General features: G+C 47.8%; 1 protein-coding gene across 1 annotated transcript in view; it reads left to right on the top strand.

Moving 5' to 3' along the window:
- xmas (RRM_XMAS2 and SAC3_GANP domain-containing protein xmas) overlaps positions 1–25025 on the top strand; it is a 388469-nt gene that overhangs the window by 227999 nt on the left and 135445 nt on the right. Inside the window, exon 20 of the mRNA XM_050172352.2 lies at positions 8178–8369. Coding sequence (XP_050028309.1) covers positions 8178–8369 — 192 coding nt within the window. The remainder of the gene's footprint in view (positions 1–8177; positions 8370–25025) is intronic.

Genomic DNA, 25025 nt, shown 5'->3' with positions numbered 1-25025 from the left:
ATTGTTACAGCGCAAACACATGCAACCACAAAGTATGAAGGACGGGACATAAGCGCTGTGTCCACTGTGTCAGCGCTTGTGTCCCGTCCTTCATACTTTGTGGTTGTATGTGTTTGCGCTGTAACAATTTTTATGTCAAGTATGCACCAACTCGCCCAGAAAGAAGTTTTAATGAATTGTGCTTCATGAGTAGCAGTAAATGTGCGGCTGTCACCATCGCGGAAGATGGGTGTGTACCTCAATCCATGTCGCTCTAAAGACCTTTTAGATAGTGTGAGGTCAGCTTTGACTTCCATGTGACCAGCTTTGCTGTCAGTATTTTTTTGTCACTGGTGTGTTTCCTTCCACTTTGCGTAGCCATCCGAATTGGGCTTTGGTCCAAGTTCGCACCCTAAACAAAAGTTTGAGAATACAACATAGTCCAATACGTACCTTGTGAACAGCTGTATGACAGCACCGACACCTATGTGAGAGAAGTGACCAAGTCATCCAAGTGCCATCATAACACACTGCTATGTTTCCTCTATGACCAAAACCTAGGTCCTCGTACAGGGTGGCCGCTCTCTACACACACTGGCTCATAGCGACCTTGGCCGCTTACGTGGCAGCAGGTGCCAAAGTTCGCTTCAAATAGCGCTGAAAATTGCGGTGATGCATCCCATGGTGGGACAATCCCATTGCCGCAAGTACGTCATTCGTGGCTGTCTGGACATTTCCTGTAGACATCATCGCCTGCGTAGCTGAGAGGTTGATGTTGAATGGGTTGCATGTCTTCTTACCATCCACCCGGGGCGAGCTCCATGCGGCTGCAATGTCTCCATAATTGTTGCAAACAACAGTCAGCTTCACTGCGAGGCCATAGTCACGATCACCCTTCACTAGTTACGCTGGTTCACTGCATGTTTCACATGGCAGAACTTCAAGGAGCGAGTTGAGGGACAGGTTCACTATCGTGTAAGGAGCGGTAGGTTGATCTGACACTGTTGCCGTCGCTGCACCGCTTGCCTCTGCAAAAGGCTCTACCTTCCGTGCTGTGGCCAGTACCAACGAAAGCCCCTCAAGTGTGGCCTTTTTGACAGGTGCGTGCCTCACGCACTTCTGTGACACCGATAACACCGGTGTCTATTCTCACACAGCTGGAGTTGACATCGCGCGCACAGTTATGGAAAGCGTCCTCGTGCACCCTGCAGTCGCCAATAGTATTGTTGTTTTTCCTAACGTGGCCAGAGTCCGTGCTGTCAGGGGAAGCAATCTCACACACATCCCCGTCGCCGATAACATCGACATTTAAACGGCCAGAGTCCAAACCGCACACGCTTTCCGAAGAAGCGTCCTTGGTCACAACGGTGTTATCAGGAGATGTAGCTTGATTGTTCCTCACATCTTCCCGTGACGCAGTAGCAGCTCCAACACACTTTCTGTGCCTGCCTTTCTTTCGTGTACGGCCGAAATGATGAAGACATCGGAACTTCTTCGCACCGCCGGGCATTGTGAACCGCACGATCGCGTTCAGGGTAACACACCTTCGCAAGAGAAATACCTCTTCATAATGGCGGCGCAGGCACACCAATGTTGAAAGCAAGATCAAAAATGAGAGCTAGGTGAGTTGGTGTGGTTCCATCTGAACAAAACAGTGAGTGAAAAGGACGTAGATGAGAACGAGAGAAATGACAAACACTGGCCTGTGTTTGTCATTTCTCTCCTTCTTGTCTATGTCTTTTTTGCACACTTTCTGTTAAGTTGGAAGTAAGCTTCCCTAGCCAATCAAAAACCACCATTTTGGTCAGGTGCACCAACCAACCCATAGAAGCATATGCTGCACATTATTTTGACATTGCTTTTTTCTCTTTTGTCTGGTAAACATCATTGCTTAATGGAAAAAAAATGAAACGCTGGAAACATGAGCTTTCCAACAACACCAAAATGGCGGCGGTAGAGCACCTAGTTTGCGGGTTGTGGGTGGTTGAAATAGGGCTAGTTTGGACTTCAATTTAAACGACCAAGTGTGTGCATTCGCTGTTTTTAGAGTGTTTTAGCAGAACGTTTTTGACGGTCCGCTCCGCTCTCGCGTACCCGCTCACAGTTAGCGGAGCGGCAGACGAAGAATCAGTTTTAGCGGAGCGCCCGGCTGCGTCCGAAAGGCATGTGCTCGCCTGACGCGCCACCTTGCTGCAGAAGGTAAAACCGCTATGAACATAATATTCAAGTTGTAAGAATTGCCGCAATAAAATAATATATTTGGAATTACTCGAATGTCTGAAGGCATTTCATGCAATACATTGCATTTTCATTTCTTATATATATATATATAATCCTTTCATTAACGAAGCCGTTACGCTGTGTTGTAGCCAAGGCAAGGTTTATTGCTATTTCAGTACACCTAAAACGTGGTCCGCATAAATAAACGCACGCACATGGCAGGGTTCTGTAACGGGTTCATGGCGACAACCTCCCGAAGTAGAAGATCTTCGTGTCTCCTAAAGTGTACTCTAGGTTTGCGCTTTACAAATCCCCATTCAAACGAGCTCGTTGACGGTCCAGCAGCACTGGGGGCAGCCATTTTGCTTCGCTAGACCCGCTTGACCCGCTCGCCGCGCTCCGCTGAGAAAGCTTTCTAGCGGAGAGGGGGCTCCTGTCCGCTCGCCCGCTCACGGCTGAACGGGTCGCGCATGCGCACTTGCGCTTCCGCTAGCCCGCTGAGCGGAGCGGACCGTCAAAAACGTTCTGCTAAAACAGCCTTTTATCTCTTGTAACTCATAAAATGAGCGTAATTTTGAAACCAAAAGTTGCAGATCAGTGCCGAAAAGTCTCGGGAATGCGAAAATGAAAAGACTGAAAATACGATTTTTGGGTCAATTCCTCTCTTTCAAGTGCCGCGTCCCCCCTTAACCTGCTTGCTTAGCATCTCTCACCAGCTGCATTCCCAAGCACAGCGAAAGTTGCCCAAGTGTGCGCCTTTCCACCTCGCTTCTTCGTACCTGCTACAGAAGCACCTGCATTGTGTACCCAGTTGGGCTGCACCTGCTTGTTGAACCCCAGTGCCACACGAGGAGGTGCACAGGCACAGCGCCAAGAAATTGGGGCGACCACCAGCATAAAGGCCCAACCACTGGCACACGTCGGCAAGCAAGTGCTTCGCTTCGCATTGGCCAGAGGAAGATAGCACTGGACACAAGCTCTGACGCGCGGCTCCTCGGCTGTGGAGCACTGTGGCTGGACTATTTTGTTCTCATCCGTCAAAGTCCGGCCTAAAACAGCCTGCTGTAAACTAAGCTCATTTAGGTATAAAAAAGCATGTTTGATTAATGCGTGTATGCCTGCTGCAGCGTTGAAGTAACAATAGTGCGCAAAATATCGACATCAGCGCTCGTGCGTCGTCTGTCTACAAGATCGCTTTGCAAGCACCGGCACGACGATGCCATATTATATCAAAAGCTGTTGTACCATTTCATTTTTTGGTAGCTCATTGCACAGCCAACTATGTACGAATTCGGCATGCAAGTATCCTTGAAAAAATCTGTGTTAGAAATATTGTCACGTTGTGGTGACGGTGAAAAATGATTGAAACTCAATCGCAACTATAGTGGTGAGCAATGTCGGCGATCGTCAAAAACCTCATTTGCGGGTCAAGCGCGCCGGTTTTCATACATCAGTCGTCGAAAGTTCCACTGTATTCGCTGGTGCTCGCGCGCCTTCTAGAAACTACTACACAATCCGCCTCTCTCGTGGTGCGACAGCGCATGTGCCCTGCCCTAGCGGATTAGTCGCGAAATGTTTTGGAAGAGTAGCGTGTGTGGCCATTCGCTGGAAAGTCCCCTGAAAAAAAAAAAGAACATTCGGACAGGCACTGCTGCAAACACTTGTGCCGTGTACCACGTTGAAACTGTACTGGTAGCTCTACATCGGTGCGATGCCGAAAACATGCGTAGCATAAGACTGCAACTGCACTTTAAAAGAGAAAGCGGCCAGGACATCGTCCGAGTAGTCCAAACTGCACCGTGAGCCAGGTAGTTGCCGCCTTTCATTGATAGCTAGCAAATTTTACAAAAACTGGTGCGTTACACTTGGGCGACACTTAAGTACATCACATTGCTGACTTCGTCAGCAATGTGACAAGGCATGGCAACACTGGGTCGATACGAGACCGACAAGACACTCACTCTATTGAATGACCAACTATTGTGCGTCACTGAAACCTTTTTATCATACCAGGTCGACAACGACGCAACCGACAAGCGCAAGTTGTACTGCGACGGCCTTTCTTGTCGACGGCACGGGCAAAATCAGCGTGCCGACCAACGTTCGACCGTCGAACCGACAACGCAATAGTGGCAGTGTCTTCGCTTGTTTAATAATTGATCGTGTTAGAATGAGTCAAACACGCCTACCAAGTTGAAATGCACAAGCTTTAATCTTTTCAAGCCGGGCCCATGAAGTTTGAGCCAATGTCGATCCTGTTCAGCAAAGGTTAAGCTGGCGCCGTTGAGTTCGTGCACCCGCTACCCGTGGACCTGAACTGAAATGTAAGCGGTTAGGTCGAACGAAGCTGCTTTTATAGTTCAATTCTGGCCTTAGCGTTTTGAAATCAGCTACACTTCACTTTGCACGGTGCAATAAGTACAATAAGCGGTAAGCGGCGACACAGCGCTGTGCCAACATCTGTACGTCACCGTACCTCTAGGCTGTCAGCCGAATTCACTACGCATATGGGTGGGCCTGTACGGGTTGCTTTGCCGACACATTTCTCAATTTCAGAGATGCACTGTTTGGCTCTGCGTCAAGCGGCAAACAAGAGACTGTGTGTTCAGTATACAGCAGGGCATAAACAACCACCTCACTCAGTTATACCAACATCATGTGAGCAATGGCATCTGCGCATTTTCGTGAGAGAACAACATGGCCTACAAATGAGCACTTATGCGAGCACAGCTTTCTTTAATAATGCTCTATGGCACGCTAAAACTAAGTATGATGGAGTTGAAGAAAAGCGAGAATGAGTTAATGAACAGCCCGTAATATATGTATCTGGATCACAGTTGCTGTGGTTTAATTGGTTTAGCCACTCATATTAACTCGTCTCAGGGCATAACAACATGGTACATATGCACATACGTGCATGTTTTGCTACATTTTGACACTATTTCATATCAACGATGCACTTTCCTCGTAACATTTGACGATGACAACGACCTGCGGCTGTAGATGTCGATGTAAACAAGTGCGCCATTCTGGTAAATCCGACACAGAAGGCTACGCTCGAAGGCTTCTTGAATATGTGAAATGCCTAAATAATGTGTCAGAAAAATACGAAAAGGGATGTCCAAGTGTAGAAATCGGTGACAAATTCCAAGGCAGCCGTGTTGCCAAACGGAACTCAGCGTGCCTTTATCGGGCGCAATGTTTGCAGAACAGTGCAGTTAGGCCTGCTCACCCAGTAGTCAGTGAGTGCTACATGGCTTCCAGGAACGACATGCTGTCCCAAAGAAGCCAGTAATAATGATTCGTGATCCACGAAATGCACAACCAGCATGCACTCAACGTGGGCGCAGGTACACAAATCAACTGGCGAAAGCCCCGGGACCTTTCCAAAACGTTTTCAGCGGCGTGCGGCAGAGGGCAGTACAGGAAAATGAAAAAGGTAGATTCATGTCACGTGTGCAGTCAGATTATACGAGGTTCATAGACAACAGACAACCGACAAAACCATCGATAACATTCCCGAAACTTCCGATGCGTGCAGGGGCATCCTGCGCCGAGCGATAACGCTACATTTTTTACCTGGTGAAATACGGTCACCGGATACAGATAACGTATCCGTGTCAATATAATTACGCTTATTGCTGGTGCATGAAAGAAACGTGAAAAAGTGGGTTCCGAGAAAATCTGCAGAAAAGAATTGAAACACCTGTAGCACTCACACATGCAAAAAAATATACATCTAGAATAGCTAAAATTTACGTAATTCGAAAATCTTCTCCTTCTGATTCTCGACTCTGTCAAATCTTGCTCATGGAGCACGTCATTTATTATTCTAGGTTGTTGATCGGGAGGCCTTCACATCAAGTGTATTGCTAGAAAAAAAAATTTCAGTGTAAAGGCCATGTTTTATTGTAACTGGTTTCAACATGTCAAGTTTGTCTTTCTGGACATTGAGCAAATGACGTACCGTCATATAATACAAGCTTAAGATTCGTTGCCCTTTGCCAAGTCATACTATTGAAGCACTTATTTGAATGTGTGGGTATAACTCATTTTCATAATATACGAAATCTATATATAAACAAGTTATTTTCACAATTTGTGCACTTCGTCACCACAAAAAAAAAAAAAAAAAGACCAGCTTACTGTTTTCAGACTGCTATGATGTTTTTGACTGAGAAAGAAATTCAATTTGTTCTGTGAGGCACGCAATAATTGCTGTGGTATATTATTTTATTGCACAACACTGGTTACAGTAGCCAACCATTACTAAAAATTGGGAGAAATTAGTAGCACAATCAGGCACATAACATTTTATTGCACTTTCTTAATTCATGCCATTTTTATTTCACAAAAGCTACTGCACTGAAATAATGTACTAGTACGATTTTATGCTACAATAATGATCAATCAATCAAATGTTTATTAGTATAGTGCCCAGGAATAACTAGGGAGCCTTCATACCGGTGCACTTAAAGAGCAACATAAATGTACAGAAAACATGAATATGTGGTAGACAAAAAAAAATGCGAGATAGAGAAACAAATAGGGAAAAAAGAAAACAAAGAGTAAAAGGAAGTTAATCATACATGATTATCTACAGATACTCAAAACACAGGAAATGAACTCTGAAGTATGTCAATACAGGCACAGTTCTTATGTGTTTTGGAGTCAAGTCACTGTCTTGCAAGAAGGCCAGGCAAAGAATGTGGAATGCTGCCTGGTATACTGCTGCGGCATGAACAAACGCATATGATCAAGAAGCTTTGAGGAATCTGTAATGTCATGAACCACCTTATACAGGAACAAAAGGTCTGATTAAGTCTTGAATGTAGAGGTGCGAGTTGAGGTATGTTTTGAGAAGGCTCAACTGTGGTCACCAGAATGGGAGAAACGTTGCTTGAAGGTAGATATCAATTTATTCTGGATGCATTCAATGAGGCCAGACTTATTTTTGCACGTTGTTTCTCTATTTGTTTCTGTACTGTTTCCGTTTCTGTTTCTCTATTCATGTTTTCTGTACATTTTGTCTCGCATATTTCTCCTTAAGTGCACCAGTACGAAGGCTCCTTAACATTTGATTGATTGATTATTATTGTAGCGTAAAATCGTACTAATATATTATTTCAGTGCAGTAGTATTTGTGCCATTAAAAAAAAAGGCATGAATTAAGAAAGTGCAATAAAATGCTTCGTGGCTGATCATATGTATTGTGCTATTAATTTCTTCTGAGTTTTAAAAATGGTTAGCTACTGTATTCAGTATTGTGGAATAAAATAATATGCCACAGCAATTACTGTGTGCCTCACAGAGCAAATTGAATGTTTTTCTCAGTTAAAACATCATAGCAGGCTGAAAGCAATCAACAGGTTTTTTGTGGGGACGAAGTGCATAAATTGTGAAAATTACCTGTTTATATATTTCTTATATTACGCAAATGAGCTGCACTCATACATTCGAATAAGCACTTCAATAGTACGACTTGGAAAACGGCAGCGAAAGACACCTATTGAAACCTTCCAATTCTCAAGCTTGTATTATGTGACGGTATGTCATTTCATTAATGTCCAGAAAGACAAAGTTGACACGTTAAAACCAGTTACAATAAAACATGGTCTTTACATCGTGAAAACTTTATTGTTTATCACTCTTATTATTTCAAGCTTAGTTTACAGCAGGCTGTTTTATTCCGGACTTTGACAGATAGTCCGGCGTAGCCGAGGAGCAAGCTTCGGCGCACGTCAGAGCTTGTGTCCAGCGGTTGCGCGGCCTCTTCCTCCGACCAATGCGAAGCAAAGCGTTCGCTTGTAGGTGCATGCCGACGCGTGCCAGTGGTTGGGCCTTAAGTTGTAAGCACAACTCCTGTGCATACTTTGAGTTCCTCCATAAGGAAGGGCCTATATCTAGCTGTGCATGCAAATGGCACTCAGAATGGGAAGATGGGACGCTTCCAAAAGTGCACCAATTGTGTGATGCAGTTGGAGAGGAGGCTGGCAGAGACCTTGAGGGACGCTTCGAGGCTGCGCCCAGTGCCGTGCGTGTGCGTGGTGGACCTGGCAGACCCGGCTGTCATTGGGAATGTCGTGGAGGAGGGCCACCTCCAAGGGCTGCTTCCCCAAGTGTGGCGCATCTTCTCCTGCAGCCGAGGAAAGGCACCTCCCCGCAGAGTGGTGAGTGGGCAACCTCCTCAACGGATGGCCGTCGCTCGGCGTGCGGTGGTGGGCCTAAGTGGCCAGAGGCTGGCGCAAACAGCAGAAACATAAACGAGGATGGAAGGTGAAGTGAAATAACAGCTCCGGCTTCCAAATTTTATATATTTTTGCGCAAATGAGGCAACAGCAAATTGACGTTACACACATTGTTTGTGTCATTCACAATATCCGGCACAGTCAGCGGACACGCATTTTACCACACATCTGAATGCGATGGGCACCACTAGAGGCCACAACCAACATAGACAACCAATGCCAGGTGAGTTATGCGCTGTTTGCCATGACAAGACTGGAGTGTTGCAACGATCCCCATTTGCAAAGATGTCTGCACTTTTGTTTCTCTCTGCAATGCACGTACAGTTGACTCCTGTTAATATGATGTTCATGGGAACTGAAAAAGACTTGGAATTAATTAGACTTCCAATTGAGCAAAAAGCACAAGAACAGCTCCTTTGTTACTCTTAAAGCCAACAGTATTTTAGGAAAAACAGTCTGTCATCTGCTTGGCGAATCTAGCAGCAGAAAGCAATTCTAAAACTGATATGGCAAAACGTAGAAAGGAAGAAACAAGCCGAGCCGGCCAGATGAAGGAACAGAGCGCTGACTTCCAACTACAGTGCAGTCCACTTATAACGATATCGAGAAAGACGAAAAATATGATCGTTATAACCGATGATCGCTATATCTGGACTGCAGTTATTAAAAAAAAAAAAAAAATTGCGGAACATACCTTTGCAGCTTCGAATTCGCTACTTGCTGTAAAGAATAGATGATGTATACAGTAGGCCGTGAAAAACAAACTTTATTTCTAGCGCCAATGACCGTGTCAAGGATTAGGCGCGCCGAAATAGTCCGAAATCTGCACTTGCTTTTGCGGCAGCTTCAGCTTCACAACCGCGGTGTGCATGGATTCCAGCTGCTGCGCGAACACTGGCGGCAATCCTTTAGCACGCATAAAATCAATTAAGGAGTCGATCGACGACAGTGCACTTTGCGTGGACATCGTGGTCGAGGTCAAGGAGCCACTGTCGATCTCGTTGTCACTGTCGCTGATGCCGTCGCCACCGTCGCACAACTTTGCGTCTGTCGAGACAGCACATCTTCGGCGATCGCCTCGTCGGTGACCTCATCGCAGAACGAGGCAGCACTGTCTGCAGTCAAAAACTCCTCCTTCGACACACCACTTGTGTCACCAGTAGGAACGAGCTCCCAGAGCTCGGTTATGTCAGCGACTTCCACCGGGTCGGTCTCAGCGGGTTGGGGAAGTTCGTCCTTACGCAGAAAGCCCGCCTTCTTTAAGCCATTGGTGATGAACCACTGGCAAAGCGCCTCTTCAACATCGGCGTACAAGGGGTCTCTAACCCCTTTTCCGCTGATCGGAATGGCCGCTGATAGCTCCTGCCTTCACAATCGCGGTGCTCCCGGTTTTCAAGATGGTTGATATCGTTAACTGGGCGAGCTCATACTTCTTCACGAGGGCGCTCACCTTGAAGCCGCATCGAGAGTCCTGCAAAATGTCCATCTTCGTGTCAAGCGACACAGCATTGCGCTTTGTCGGCGCCATCTTCGAACTGGGTTGAACCGTTGTTTGCACACTGCTTCGGTGGCGTCCGCCTGCTATCGCGAGAGAGAGAGACGCGGGACGGGCGCCACCGCGCCGCTTTGCTTGTCGCTTTTCTCTCTCTCTCCTCTTTCGGAGCGATTGTGGCCGACGCGCATGAAGCAGCTAGCGCCATATTGTGGCGGGCTGCGCCTACTCAGCTATTCTCCGGTGCGCGGGGGCGGGACGGGACACGCTGCGCTGTAATGGCGGCAGATACGAACTTATGGAGGTAAACATCGCCTCGTCTCGACATCGTTCGTTTCAGGGAACTAAGCAATGCAAATGTTACGATTATTTGGCACGGAAAACGCAATAGACGGCAAAATTTTGATCGTTATATCCGATATGCGGTGAATAACCTATCGTTATAAATAGTTTTTTTCCCCATAGACCTAATGCATAAAATGACACTCTCATGTCGACCCATCGTTATAACCGATATATCGTTTTATGTGGTATCGTTATAAGTGGACTGCACTGTAGTTTATTGACAAGTTGCACAAAATATATAGCTACAAGAAAGCATCAGGACATGTCGCCACGACACTTCACAAAACGTCACACCAATAGAAGACTGCACCATCATGAGTCGCAGAATGTGCAATTCTGTGAAGCACGGTTAAACTGATCAAGAAATCTTACTTCCTGTGAAGACGGGCAGAAAGATGGCCCGCTAACACATGTGCGGCCAGCCCTTGCTATGGGATCAGTGTCAGTAATCTCCCGTGTAAGTTGTGATCGGTGCTTTTTTAGCACTTCACACCCATAAAAATTCGGCTTACATCCACAGTCGCAACAGTGAATTCCTAAGTGTCCTTGTATTGCTTGGTGCACATTGTAATCATGTTCCTTTAGCCTTTCATTAATGCAGCGACCAGTTTGGCTTATATATCTCTTCTCGCATGCTAGTAGAATTGAATAAACAACCCCAACAATGCAAGACCCAAAACGCTTGTGCATGGTCGAACAGACAGTATTACATGGATGGAGCGGATTTACGACCCTACAGAACCTGCGTAGCGTATCTGGCGCATAAAATACTACTTCCACGTTATCCTTGCGGCCAATCTTTTTTAATCTGTGAGAGACATTGTGCAAATATGGTATGACTACTGGCCTCTTCCATTCATTATTTCTTTTTTGGGCTTCCGTGTCACTGTCCTTCTTTAGCTGATTTTAATAGCTTTTCAGCAATGGCTGACAGTAGTGTGGCCGGGTACCCGGCACACAATAGTCGATCAACTTGACCCGCAAAACTGCGCTGCATGGCATGATGACAGGATTTCCTGGGGGCGTTAGTAAGATAAAGATTAGTAATGCTTTGCTTAACAAGCTTAGAATGGGCTAAGTCAAATTATAAAAGATGTTTCCCACTTCTTGGTTCGTACATCCAGTATACGTCCAGTCACGTCCACGTACATACATCCACGTACATCCAGTCACGTGAAATAAGTAAATTGAGGCCTAAAAATCATAAGCTTTTGTCAGTAGGCATCTCATGGGTGAACACAAGCAGCTGAAAGCAATTGTTAAAAGTTTTCACGATTTCGTCTGATGTGAGCTGGAAAGCAGCGTTGTCGCAATCTACAAGGACAAAAAAATAATTTACGAAACGGCATACTTTGACGACACTTCATTTATCTAGCATGCTCAATAGCAGCCAGTCATGATGAGCAAGGTAGATGTCACTTAGGACAGGGACCAGGCATGAGCCAATGCACACACTACTGTTTTGAATGTAGGTCCGGTCATTAAAAGATACAAAAGTCGATTTTAGGTAAAAGGATAAAAGTTCAGTGAGGCTGCTGTTATGAACACCAGCGCGATTCTGGAAAGCTATCGCACCAAAGGAATCAATGGCGTCCTCAACACACTGCAACAACTTGTTGTGCGGTTAAGAATAATATAAATCTTTTATGTCTACTGAAAAAGCTTGTAAACTGTCGTTATTCTCTTTAAGAAAGTTTGTCAAAGCATCCGAGTTCCTTAATAAAATAGGGTTGTCAACAGTACACAAGTCAAGTTTATCTGGTAAAAATAGTGCCACAGATTTTTACTATGTCCCTCTTTCCGTTACAATAACCCACAAGGGGCAGTCAGTTTTATGTGTCTTCGCCGTGAAGGGCATGTCAAGGCTATGTTTCTTGCACTTATCGACTGCTTTGGACAGTTTTTCGAAACCCAACTTGTTGCACAGCTTTTTTGCTTCAGATTTAGCTTCGGGCAACGAAATGGCAGCCACGGGTCAAAAGACAAAATTGATGGCAGTGGTAGCTTTCTTGAGGAACAAATGAGTCAAAACTGCAAATCCACCTTCTTTGTCTGAAAGCAAAAGAGCAAGAGAGTTCTCTTCAAAGTAGCCCACAACATTCTTGATTGGTAGCCTAAGAGGCTCCCGAGGTCGAAGTAGACAGGCGCGAGTTGATGTGATTTTGCGCTTTCAGCCGCCAAGCAAGCTACCAAGCTGCCTGTACAGAACCTTCACATTTTGATGTGAAAGCATCAAATGGCCCGTTGAGTGAGACATCTGTAGCAGTGAAAGGGCACCTCAATTCCCAGACGCCACGTCACGTGCACTCCTCGACAGAAAAGGGCGGCTGGAAGGGCCAGCTTGTGCCGTGCCAGGTGTTGCATTAGAGAGACGCCACGTCACCCTCTCACTCAGAAGCCTATGCTGTCCATGTGTTCCTTGTCCGTGCAAGCTCTCGCCTGCATTCTAACCTTGCCTCGGTAATCACTATAAAGAAATTAATGTCTTAAAAAACAGAATAAATTGGAAAAGAAAAACGTTGGCAGTAGTGAGTTTCAGACTTACGAACCGATGCTCAGAAACCAACCGTCTTACGGACTGGGCAAAAGCAGCGCCTCCTAGATAGCAGTCCTGGGTACTTTGCTTTTCAACATCACGCTACTTGGATCAACATTTTCATTGCCAAGCTCGGCATGGTGAAAGTGGCGGCGTCAAAATCGCCGTGGCTTACTCGGGAGCATGCCCATTAGATTCTATGGCAGTCAGGCAAGGTAGCATGACATCACGAATCGAAGTGCGCCGCAGGCCTTGTGGTATCCGGAGGCATTGGCCAAGCATCTCAATGCACCCGCTTGTCCGCGAGGTGTTCATAACTTGAAGGACCGCCCAGTGGCGTTCGATTGGACATTAATGCTTTCACATTCACAACTTGTAAGAAGTGCTTTGGTGTCCTAGGACGAAGCCAAAACGGGGCGAAAAGTTCACCTACACAAGGTCATATCTGCCACCATTACCACTCATTACCATGCAGCGCATCCCGCCATCTGCCTGCACGCCAATTGTAAAAGCCACAGTGGCCACAGAGTGCATTGCGAGTTGGCGCAGCGTGCCACAAGATAAAGCGTGCTCCACATGTTCAAAGAGAAGAGAAAAAAATGAAAAGAAAAACAAACGAAGCAGCGCCCACTGTTTGTATAATTTCTCTCTCAGCGGGCTCCGAAATATGCTACAGTAGCCGTGGTAGCCGTAAACAGCCCAGTTAGTAGAAGATGGCACCGACGGAGACTAGACGATCCAAGACGGAGCTGCAAATTTTGCAAGATTCGAAGTACTTACTAGCTGGCGCCATCGATGATATCAGCGATTTTGAAAACCGAGAGAACCATGATCGCGAAGACTGGAACCAGTGGCCTTGCCGATCAGCAGAAAAGGCAGCCATTGTGCACCTGGGTGAAAGCTCCCCATGGGTGAAACCAACACTGTGGAAGCCGCTGAAATTACCGAGCCACATGGAGGTGATGACAGCTGCAGCAGTGATGATGAGATTGACAATAGCCAGTCTTTGATACTGACCCCAGTGTTTATGCATAGTGCACTGTCGTCGATCGAGTAGCTCATTGATTTCGTGCGTGCTGAATTATTGCCGCCAGGGTTCATTCAGCAGGTGGACGCAATGCGCGTCACAGTTGCGAACCTGCAACTCCCATGAAAGCCAGTGCAGGTTTTTTACTCTTTCAGTGTGCCTAATGCTTGACATGCTGTTTAGAGGTATAAATAAACGTTCTATCTTGCCCACCCTACTTTCTACAGCATTTATTTTTTAGCATAAATGGCAAATTCGGTTTCAGAACTACAAAGGTGTGTTCGCCAGCCTCTCTTTCTTTTTTTCCTTGACAGTCCAGATATAGCAGTAATTGGTTATAATGATCATTCTTCTAGATATTGTTATAAGTGGTCTGCACTGTACACTCAAAATCGGAAGCACCTGCGTAATAAACCCAACGAACGGCTGGCACACACTCGACAAAAGACAAGCAAAGAGACCCGCTGGCGTTGACTGAACAATCTTACCCTTTCATGAATGAGCTATTTTGGCACTTGAAAAATTGCACATTTTGTTGAAAAAATATATGGTCGCCTCGAGGCTCTCAATTGAAAAATAACTTCTAATTAACCAATATTATGGGCTTTTAGCATTGAATTATGGTTATGCTTTTGCATGGGTGCATGCAAAACTTACGGGACCACTTCTAATCAATCGAAAATTCCTCAGTTCAGCAACTTAATATTATCGGGAGTCGACTGTATTGGCATACAATCACTCTTCAACAAAAACTTGCTGCTAAAACCATGCTAGAAGAAAGGAGACTACTCGTGGTGTTCACTCCGTTTATCTGGTAGGAGTGCTAAGTTTTCAAGATTAATCAATGCCAACTTGCCCAGTTCGCCCTTTTTTTTATTCACACTGCTTGATCTGGTTGTTTGTGTAAAGCAGGGTGTGGTGTTGCCCGATGGTGGAAGTCAGACTCCAGCCGTCCCGAAGTAAAAGCCATTTAACATATACAACGAATATATATATACAGTCGAACACGGATATATCGAACTCGAAGGGGATCACGAATTAATTCGATATATTAAAAATTCGATATAAAAAAATACAGGCCCAGAGACTACCTGTGGCGGACGATGACCGACCGATCGGCGCATTCAAGAATGACAACTATTTCCGCACACACGACGCAACGTAATGCTTTATTTGCGTGAAAAAAAATCGCTTATGTTGGTCTGCTTCTTCGCCTTGCAAATGAAATTAAAGACGCCAGCCTCGATCTTATCGAGGCTGTTCAGGTGCGAAAGCCCGGTTCCTTCCATGTCGCCGCAACAACGGCGAATCAAGCTGAACGCGGCCGCCACTTCAGCGGCGGAGTACGAGCGTGTAGCCGCCCCCTCGTCCGGACGACCTTCGTCGCCACTCGAGCTGTCGGCCTGGGTCCCTGCGACTGCAGCTACAATGTCCTCGTCGGCGAGGCTCGCAACAGCCTGAACATTGCTGTCAACGTTCACAAAATCGTCAGCAGACACTTCGGCTGGTACGGCAGCCGGGAAAAGGGACGACAACTCGCGAAACGCGTCGTCCATGCACTCGTTGTCGCTGTCGCCGTCTTCGCAGGTTGCGGGAAGTTTGGCCGTCACGAGGCCTGCCTTGCGGAAGCAGTTGGCCACGGTATCCTGCTTCACGTCTCTCCAGGCGCCCGTCATCATTTGAATGGCCCCCAGCAGGTCAACCTTAAGCTCGGTGCCCATGCGGAGGTTCACCAAAAGCCTATCAATGAGTCGCCTCCTGTAGCCGACTTTGAACGACTTAAGTATAAACCCCATGCAAGCGATCTTGCACGCGACAGCGACAAGCGACGCGATGGAGATGGCTGTCGCGTTCGCTCGTCGCCTACAAGTTGCACCCCATGCGAGCGATGACTTCGAGCGACGTCTCCCCAGTGTTGCCGGTATGAGGGCAGCAATATAGGCGCCGAAACTAGCGTGACGCGTGCTTTATTAACTTAAGTTGATGTATTTTACTGTAAAAAGCAGCATAAAATATTTCTGAGTCTTGCAGTAGGTTCTTATCCTTGCACCTATAAAAATTCAATCGTTTGCTCGTTCCGTGCGACAATCGGAAGTACTGGAGTTATGTACATCTAGTTCCGGCTTTGCGCTATTGGCTAGTCGCTCATAGCACTTCCGGGCGACGAGCGACGAATTCTATAAATTTGCAAAACCGAGCGATCGCTCGACAAGACCGAGCGATCTGTTCAAGCGACGGCCCGATCCGTCGCGCGAACCCATCGCTCGTCGCTGTCGCGCACGAAATCGCGCTAATGGGGTTTAGCCTTTAATGATGCCCTGGTCGAGCGGCTGCAACTTCGCTGTTGTGTTTGCCGGCAGAAACTTGAGCGCGATGTTTTTGAGCTCGCAGGTGGTGTGATGGGCCGAGCAATTGTCGACGAGAAGGCAAGCGTGACGCCCCGACTTGCCCAGTTCGGCGTCCCACGCTTGCAGCCATTCTATAAACAGCTGACGCGTCATCCACGCCTTCTTATTGAAGGCGTAGCGAACGGGGAGCTGCTTACAGTTTTTGAAGCAGCGCGGTGCCCTTGCTTTGCCGATCACAAAGGGCTGGAGCTTTTCAGAGCCATCCATGTTTGCAGCGAGCAGAACGCTCACGCGGACTTTGCTCATCTTGCCCCCGTGACACGTGCTGCCCCGGACGTCGAGCGTCTTGCTTGGCAGCATCTGCCAAAACAACCCGGTCTCGTCGGCGTTGAAGATTTCCGCGGGTGCAAACTTCGCGCAAATTTCCGGCCATTCGTTCGAAATCCACTGCTGGATATCCTGGCTGATGACGGCTCCGCTTTCCCCAGAAATGGTTTTGCCAACTATCTTATGGCGGTTCTTAAACCTCTGCAGCCACCCTGTATTGTCGGCGAAGTTGTCATCACCGAGTGCAGCGGCAAACCATTTAGCTTTAGCCATTAGCATTGGGCCATCCACCGGAATGTTTTTAGCCCTCACCTCTAAAAACCACGCATAGAGGGCCTTTTCAACTTTCTCGTGGGCAGGAGCGCGCACACGACAAGCTCCCGACGTTCGTTGCTCCGCCGCTTTCGACTTTATGTCCGCCTTGTTTTTTAACAAGGTGCTTAGAGTGGTCCGAGGAATCCCGAAGTCGTCTGCCACCGTCGCACTTTTCTCGCCCGCCTCAACACGCTGAATGGCTTTCAGCTTTGTCGCAAAGTCCAGGTTCTTGCCCTTCTTGACGCTGCTTGTGCTTGCTGTGGCCATTGCTTCCGCGTCAGCTAACCACGATCCAGTCACACGTGTCGTGAGACGCACGCAAAACAATAATGAACACGAAACACAAGAACGCGCACAAAACACAAGAATTCACGTGCGCAGCCTCCGCCAACAAACCGCTCGCGATGGTCACCGGTCACCTCCGAGGGCGACAGCGACGTACGAAAGGCACGAGCTGTGGTTGGCTGAGCAAAACTCGTGAAAAAGCAACAAGAAAAAAAAAAAGGCAAAAGGAGGAGGCCGCCGGCACCTTCTTTCCTCTTTTCCGAGCCGATCACTATGGTTACGCGGGGGAAGGATGAGAGACATTGAGAGAGAGAAAAAAAAATGCAGTTCCGCAAGTCGGAGAGCGTGCGCAGCGGGAGTACAGTCCGAGCTTCCCTCCCTCTCGCTCTCACATTTTCCGAGCATTTCGTGGGAGGCGCGGAGCTCGCGGGTGCAGCGAGTGCCGAGATCGCGCGGCGTTCTATATATCGAATGGCGGGTAACAATATCGTTCGATATAAACATACGGATTGCTATACTTTAACACAGAATTTTCAAGGGGATAATTTACGAGTTCGATACAGACAATAATTCGATATATGTGGGTTCGATATATCCGTGTTCGACTGTATAATGAAGAACAGAAGCGCCCCCTGGGGAATAAAGAACTGAAATGAATAACGAAACTGAATATAACATACTCCCTCCCTTATTTTTAGTGGTTAGTTGTTAGTAAGTATTAGTAAGGAAAACCCCAAAGCATGCACACTGTACTTATTTACACATATTTACAACCTATGTACACAATGTCAGACCACCAACTAATTGGTCTGATAGTCTTGGAGCCAGGCCGGTGGCCGGCGCTCTCGGGTCGGCCGCGTTGGACGTCGCACTGGCGACGGGCTCGTTGACTGCTGCTGCTGCGGTATGCCAGGAGACAGTGCCTGTGTCCTGGGAGAAGGAGGCTGTAGCACGGCAGGCTGCAGCACCTCAGGAGACCACGGCTGCGGCGTGGCAGGTAGGCCCGGTTCCCAGGTGCCCCTCTCCGGAACCCTGGAAAGCTTGGAGGCATTCCACGTACGGCCGTCTCCAAGTCGGAAAGAGGCTGGTCCCCTCCTCTTGATCACCTCAGTGGGTGAAGAAAAGGCGCAGTCTCCCTTGAACCGAACGGACGGTTTTTTGACACGGACAAAATCGCCTACGGCTATCTTCGTCTTCTTGGCGGCTCTCCTTCTGTCCGTGTAGTGCTTGCTGCTTTGCTGCTGACGCTGAACCCTTTGACGAAGTCGCGCCAACTCCTTGGCTGGATCTTCCGCAAATGCTGGTGCCGAGAAACCCACGATATCCAGCCTGGTTCGGGGCATTCTGCCATGCAGCAGAACTGCTGGGGCGACCCCGGTGGTGGCGTGCGGAGTACAGCGATAAATGGCAAGGTATTCTGTGACAGCTTGCCGGGGTGGTCGTCTTTCGAGGAGTGAGACTTGAATGAAGTTTTTCAATGTGCGATTGAAACATTCTATTTGCCCATTGGCTTGGGGATAGTATACTGAAGAATGTGAAAGTTTGATGCCTCTGTATTGCAGGAAAGTTATGAACTCACGCGAAGTGAACTGAGGTCCATTGTCACAAACGATCTCTTCCGGGTAGCCTTCACGGGCAAAAGCACTTCTTAAAAAGTCTTTCACGGTGCTCGTGGACACTTCGCTGCAAAAATACACCTCTGGCCATTTAGAATGGTAGTCAACAAGCGTTACAGCAAATCTGCTGTTGTAGGCTGCATGCTCCAAAGGACCAACAATGTCTAGGCCAAGCTTTTGCCACGGTCACTCAGGCCATTCAACAGGTTGCAACGGTGCTGGCGATGTTTTGGCGGACTTATCTGCCTCCAGGCAGATATGGCAGTTTTTTACTGCCGTTTCCACTTGCTTATCCATTCGTGGCCACCAGAACCGCTCACGCAGTCGTGCCTTCGTGCGCGTGATACCCGGATGTGTCTCGTGCGCGGTGCCAATGATCTGAGCCGTGAGGGAGGATGGAACAACGAGGCGCTCTCCACGCAGCAGGAGGTTATCGACAACAGAAAGTTCTTCCCGAATGGCGTAGAATGGTTTCGCCTCTTCTGGTATGGACTTCTTTGGCGGCCAGGAACTCAGCACGAATGACTTGACGGTTTCCAGGCAACTGTCGTCGAGGGCGGCCTGCCTTAACTTCTCCTTAGTCACGCAGGCTGGCTCAATGAACGAGACAATTTCTTCCTCCTTAGCAATCTCTGCCTCCGAGGTAGGTGCTGGTAGCCGAGAAAGTGCATCTGCTACAGTGTTTGTGGACCCCTTGCGGTATTCAACAGTGAAATTGTAGCAAAGCAGTCGTGCACTCCAGCGTGCGATTCGAAGTGGGCGTCTTCCATGTCCTTGTGACGACAGCAAGGACACCAGTGCCTGGTGGTCTGTTCGAATTGTGAAATGGCGACCCCACAGGTACGTGTGCCATCGCTCACACGCCCAAATGCACGCAAGAGCTTCTCGTTCACCGACTGAATATTTTCTCTCTGCAGGCGACAGTGTGCGAGATGCGAAAGCGACTGTGGGGAGCTCGTGGCCACTTTGTTGCTGCAGGACTGCTCCCAGCCCACAGTCGGTCGCGTCGGTCGACACAATGACTGGCGATGACGGATCAAACATCTGGAGGACTGTACTCGACGAAAGCATTTCCTTGACCCTCCGGAAACTGCTGTCTGCTTCGGCAGACCAGATGAATGGCTCATTTTTTCGAAGTAAGACTCTCATAGGCTCAACCACTTGTGCCAAGTGTGGAACAAACTTGGAGTAGTATTCTACGAGACCCAAAAACGAACGAAGGGTGGCCACATCGGTTGGCACTGGTGTGTTAACTATGGAGTCTACTTTCTCTGGAAGTGGCGAAATACCACGTGCAGTGACCTTGTGCCCTAGAAAGGCAAGTTCTGGAACGTCGAAAAGGCGTTTGTTGTTCAGTTTCAGACCTGCGCTCTTGATCTTTTGTAGCACTGTCTTCAAGTTTGAAAAGGTGTTCTTCTGTGGTTTTGCCAAAAATGATGACATCATCAATGTAGAACAACACGCCAGGGCAGCGGTCAAGGATTTTCGCCATCATCTTCTGAAATGCCGCTGGGGCAGAAACCAACCCAAAGCAAACTCTTTTAAAACGGAAAAGGCCATCATGAGTGATGAAAGCTGTCAGATCCCTGCTGTCAGGGTGCAAGAGAACCTGATAGTAGGCAGAAGCCAAGTCAAGTTTGGAGAAGTGTGTAGCGCCTACCAAAGCGTGAAGCAGCTCCTCTGTATGGGGCAATGGGAAACTGCCTGGAACAATAGCTTTGTTCGGCTCGCGAAGGTCTACGCATATCCTGATGCTACCTTCTTTCTTGTTAACAACAACAATGGGGGACACCCATTCAGAAGCATCGATCCGCTCGATGATGTCAAGGCTCAGCAACCTCTGAAGCTCATTTGATACTGGTGACCGAAGAGAATATGGCAGACGGCGAAGCTTCGAAGTTACAGGCGGCACCCCTTGCCGTGTCTTGATGCAATGCGTGAACCCCTTAGCAAGACCCGACTCTGGACTGAAAAGTGAACTGAACTCATGTGCTAAGGCTGGCGGAAGAGCTTTGTTACGGGGCTGCGTGCTTGACGATGTGGAAATCGAACAGGATAGCGGGTCAACAACAGTCGGCTGCGGAGCAACGGACATGTATAAGCACTTGAGAGCAGAACCCTCAATGCGAAGATCCAAGGCTTTAATGCCGTCAAGACCGATCAGACAAGTTCCTCGGTGAACAACATAAAAACGTAGCGATGCTGTGCGGCCTTTAAACTGAACGTCTGCCTGGAAACAACCTAGCACTGGAATCGGCCATTGAGAGTAGTGAAACAGACCAACATGCGGAGCAGGCAGGAGCGGAACGCTCTGAAAATATCGACTGAATTCTTGCTCCGACAGGATTGAAACAGACGACCCTGAATCAACAAGAAATGTAAAAGTGACATTCGCGACTTGCAATTGAATATGAATTCCGCTACGCGCGGAACGTTGCACAGTCAAAACTTCCTCAGCACTGCTGGATGACGAAGCACCTTCATGAAATTCAACTTCACGGACTCGGCCTTGCATTGGGTTAGCTTGCGGTTGCATACCCTTTGAAAGTGGCCCTTGTGATCGCAAAACGAACAAGTCTTGCCATGCGCTGGGCACTGTGGCGCTGACGCGATGTGGTCCCGCGAACCGCATCGGAAACAATGTGGCGAGCCGGAGCGGCTACTCTGTTCTCGGTTCCGCTGCGGCGCACGTGAACCGCCCGCGCTCCTCGTTAAATTCTGCTCTACGGTGGCTGCCGGTCGTGAATTCCTTTTTTTCGAAGAATCCGACGATGGTTTTCGACGCTGCCGCAATGAAATTGCTTCGACCGAAGCAGAAAGCTCCTTAAGCTCTTCAGCCGCCTGCTCAAACTGAAGTTCAATTTGAACAGAATTCTCGAATGAAAGTATGGAACCCTCGAGCAGTAACCGCTCACGTACGCGAGTGGAAGCTACGCCGGCAACGAATTGGTCCCGCAAAGCATCATCTTGCGAGGCAAACGAAGAATGTGACGCTAGCTCCCGTAGAGCGGCAACAAAGTCATGAACGGACTCGCCTGTGTGTTGGCTGCGGCGGTGAAAGCGATGACGCTCGATGATAACGTTGCGCGACGTCGAAAACTGGTGCCGTAATGCAGCGAGTGCAGAGTCGTATTCGTCAGGAGGGGTCACGACAGACTTGTCATCGGCGCGTGCTGCGGCACTTGGCGCGGCCGGTGCTGCGGCGCTCGTCCCTGCATGTAGCGTCTGATAAATGCGCTGGCCCTCCGCCCCCAAACAATGCAAAAGAATAGCTTTGCGTTGCTCCGGCTTGAATGCGGCGGCTCCGGATGCCAGCAAGTACACGTTGAACATCTGCTCCCACTGCTCCCATGGCAATGAGGGACGGCCGGGCGTCGGAAGGAAAAACGGTGGTGGAGCAAGCCCGGTGAAGCTCATGGTGGCGGATACGGATGGCGCAGCGGGGCTGGGGGTACGTTCACGACATCCTCGTCGCCAATGTGGTGTTGCCCGATGGTGGAAGTCAGACTCCAGCCGTCCCGAAGTAAAAGCCGTTTATTTAACATATACAACGAATATATATATAATGAAGAACAGAAGCGCCCCCTGGGGAATAAAGAACTGAAATGAATAACGAAACTGAATATAACACATGGGTCACAAGAAAGGCCAAGTGCTTTGAATAGAATCTCCTGGTTCGTCAGGAGGTGCTTGCAAGCCTAGCCCACAGCTGTATTTTCACACAGAATCGTTGAACATGTGCTGCATAGCAGGGCTCATTGCTCTTCGACAGCCATGAATCTCTTGCAGCACTGGGCCTCTAATTATCTTTTCACTTGAGCAATGAAAAGGTGATGCCTCTTTTCATTCTTTGTATGGTGCAGAATACTTTGGCTCAAGAAGTGTTCTGTCGGAAACGCTAGTGCCCACGATGAGCAGACCTTCCAACTTTCCAGTCTTTTCCAACTTGTCGGGTGGCTCTCACCGAATACTTTCACACCTTGTTACAACGAACAAAAATACAGGGTCTGTCCCAAAACTTCCCAGGGTGATTTTTGTTGTTGGCAACACCGCCTGGCAGGGCGGGACTTAAGGCGGAGAAGTTAGCGGGAGATCTAAGCTTCGAAACAAGACCGGTCTCAGTTTCCTGCTGGCAGTTGTTGAGGCAGGCCACGCTCAGTGCAGAGGTATCTACTGCATCCTCGCCGAGAAAAAGAATGGACCAGTTTTTGGAGCAGCGTTATGCAATCAAGTTTTGTGTGAAACTGAGTAAAAACAGGGCAGATATGCTCGAAGTGCTTCGGAAAGCCTACAGTTACGACAGTTATGAAATAAAGCCAAACTTTCATGTGGCACAAGAGGTTCCAGGAAGGTCGGGAGTCCGTTAACGACGACGACAGCTCGGGACACCTGTCGACATTGCAAATGGACGACTCAGTGCAAGAAGTGCATCAAGTTTTGGACAAAGACCGGTGATTAAGTGCTCGGATGATCGCAGAGGATTGTGGAATACCCGAAAAATCGTTCATTGCATTTTAATGGAGGATCTTCAAATGAGGAAAGTCTGCATGAAAATGGGGCCAAAAGTCCTGACGAGTGATGAAGTAACTAAACAAGCGGTTGGCAAAGAATGAACGCTTTATTAAAGGTAAGACTCCAGATGCACCTAGTAGGCGTCCCAACTGTCTTCCGTATCGTCGAAGCCCAGCAGTCTGGCGTGGGCCGCCATGGAACTGACAGCGGCCCGGTGGTGGGCAGCCTCGTCGCCCCTGAAGTAACTCGACAAACGGTTGGCAAAGAATGAACGCTTTATGAAGGGTTAGTATAGCTTTTATAGCCTTTATTTTGTGAAGTCACTTTAGCCACTGCCAGTTAAAAGAGGCGTGGCCAGGGAATCTAACAAAAACAAGTATCAGCGGTGCACGCTGATTCACAACAAGTGAGATAAAGGAAGAGCGTTTGTTGAAGTGCCAGGAATTGTATGAACGCCACAAAACGGACCCAGAATTTTTGGACAGAGGGATCAGATGGGACAAGACATGGATTTTTCAGTATATTCCCAAATCAAAGTGTCAGAGCAGCGAGTGGCACACCACGGAGTCGCCTCGCTCGAAAAAAAGAAGTGATGAGCAAATCGCAAATCAAGGCAATGCTCATTGTGTTTTTTGACAGAAAAGGCATGGTTCACAGTGAATTCGTGTCACAGGGACCAACAGTCAATGAGTTTTACTCTGAAGTGCTCAAACTGTTGCACAAGAGTGTTTGATGCATCCGAAAAAAAATTACAATTGGATTTTGCACCATGACAATGTGTCAAGCCACACCGTGCTCATTGTCTCCGAGTTGCTGGCCAAAATGGGTGTGGCAATGCTGTCCCAGTCACCATACAGCCCCGATCTGGCACCACCGGACTTCTTTTTGTTCCCAAGGATCAAAAGAAACCTGAAAGCAACGCTGCATGGGGTGCTGGAGACGGTAAACGCAGCTGCGACAACCTCAATGAAGGAGGTTCCCGTTGATGTCTTCTAGGACGTCTTTAATGATTGGGTGAGGCGTTGGCAATGGTGCATCGAAGCAGGGGGAGAATACTTTGAACATTTCTGAAAAGATTGTAGACTGATATTGAATAAATGATTTATAAACAAAAATTCCGGGAAGTTTTGGGACAGGCCCCATACAACGAAATAATGGATACTGTATTTTCGTGCGTATAACCTGTCCTATAAATTCAAGTAACTCTGGAAATTTCACAATAAATAATTTCACCTTGAGGTGTGGCTTCACGGCTGCACAGCGTGCATTGCCGTGAAGCCACACCTCAGGGCAAGGTTCTCCACCATTTAAAGTTACGTTATTTATTTATTGAGTACCTGCATCGTCTTAGAAGGTATTACAGCAGGGGGGTACATACATATCTACATCAGTTGACACTCATTTCAACACACAAAGCGCGGTAAAACGTTTCATTACATTGTATACCAACAATATTTGACGGGAGAGCATTCCACTCCCTCGTGGTCCTGTAAAAAAATTCATAACGCAAGGTGTCACCCTTAAAAGGAAATTCATGAAGTTTCAAGGCATGGTCTCTTCTACGGGAAATGTACGATGGTAATTTAATATATTTGTTCCTGTCAATGCCTATTTTAGAATAGTAAACACTGTGAAAAAATTTGAGTCTGATGCACTTTCTTCTATTCTTCAGATCTTGCCAATGAAGTCTGCGCTTGCCTTCGGTAATACTGAGGTTTTTGTTGTAATTACCAAGAACAAATCGAACCGCCCTATTCTGAATTTTTTCAAGTAAA

This window comes from Dermacentor andersoni, chromosome 6 (genome assembly GCF_023375885.2).
Source record: "Dermacentor andersoni chromosome 6, qqDerAnde1_hic_scaffold, whole genome shotgun sequence".
Taxonomy (NCBI): Eukaryota; Metazoa; Arthropoda; class Arachnida; order Ixodida; family Ixodidae; genus Dermacentor; species Dermacentor andersoni.
Note: the sequence above shows the minus strand (reverse complement) of the source record. Positions and strands in the feature narration are given on the sequence as shown.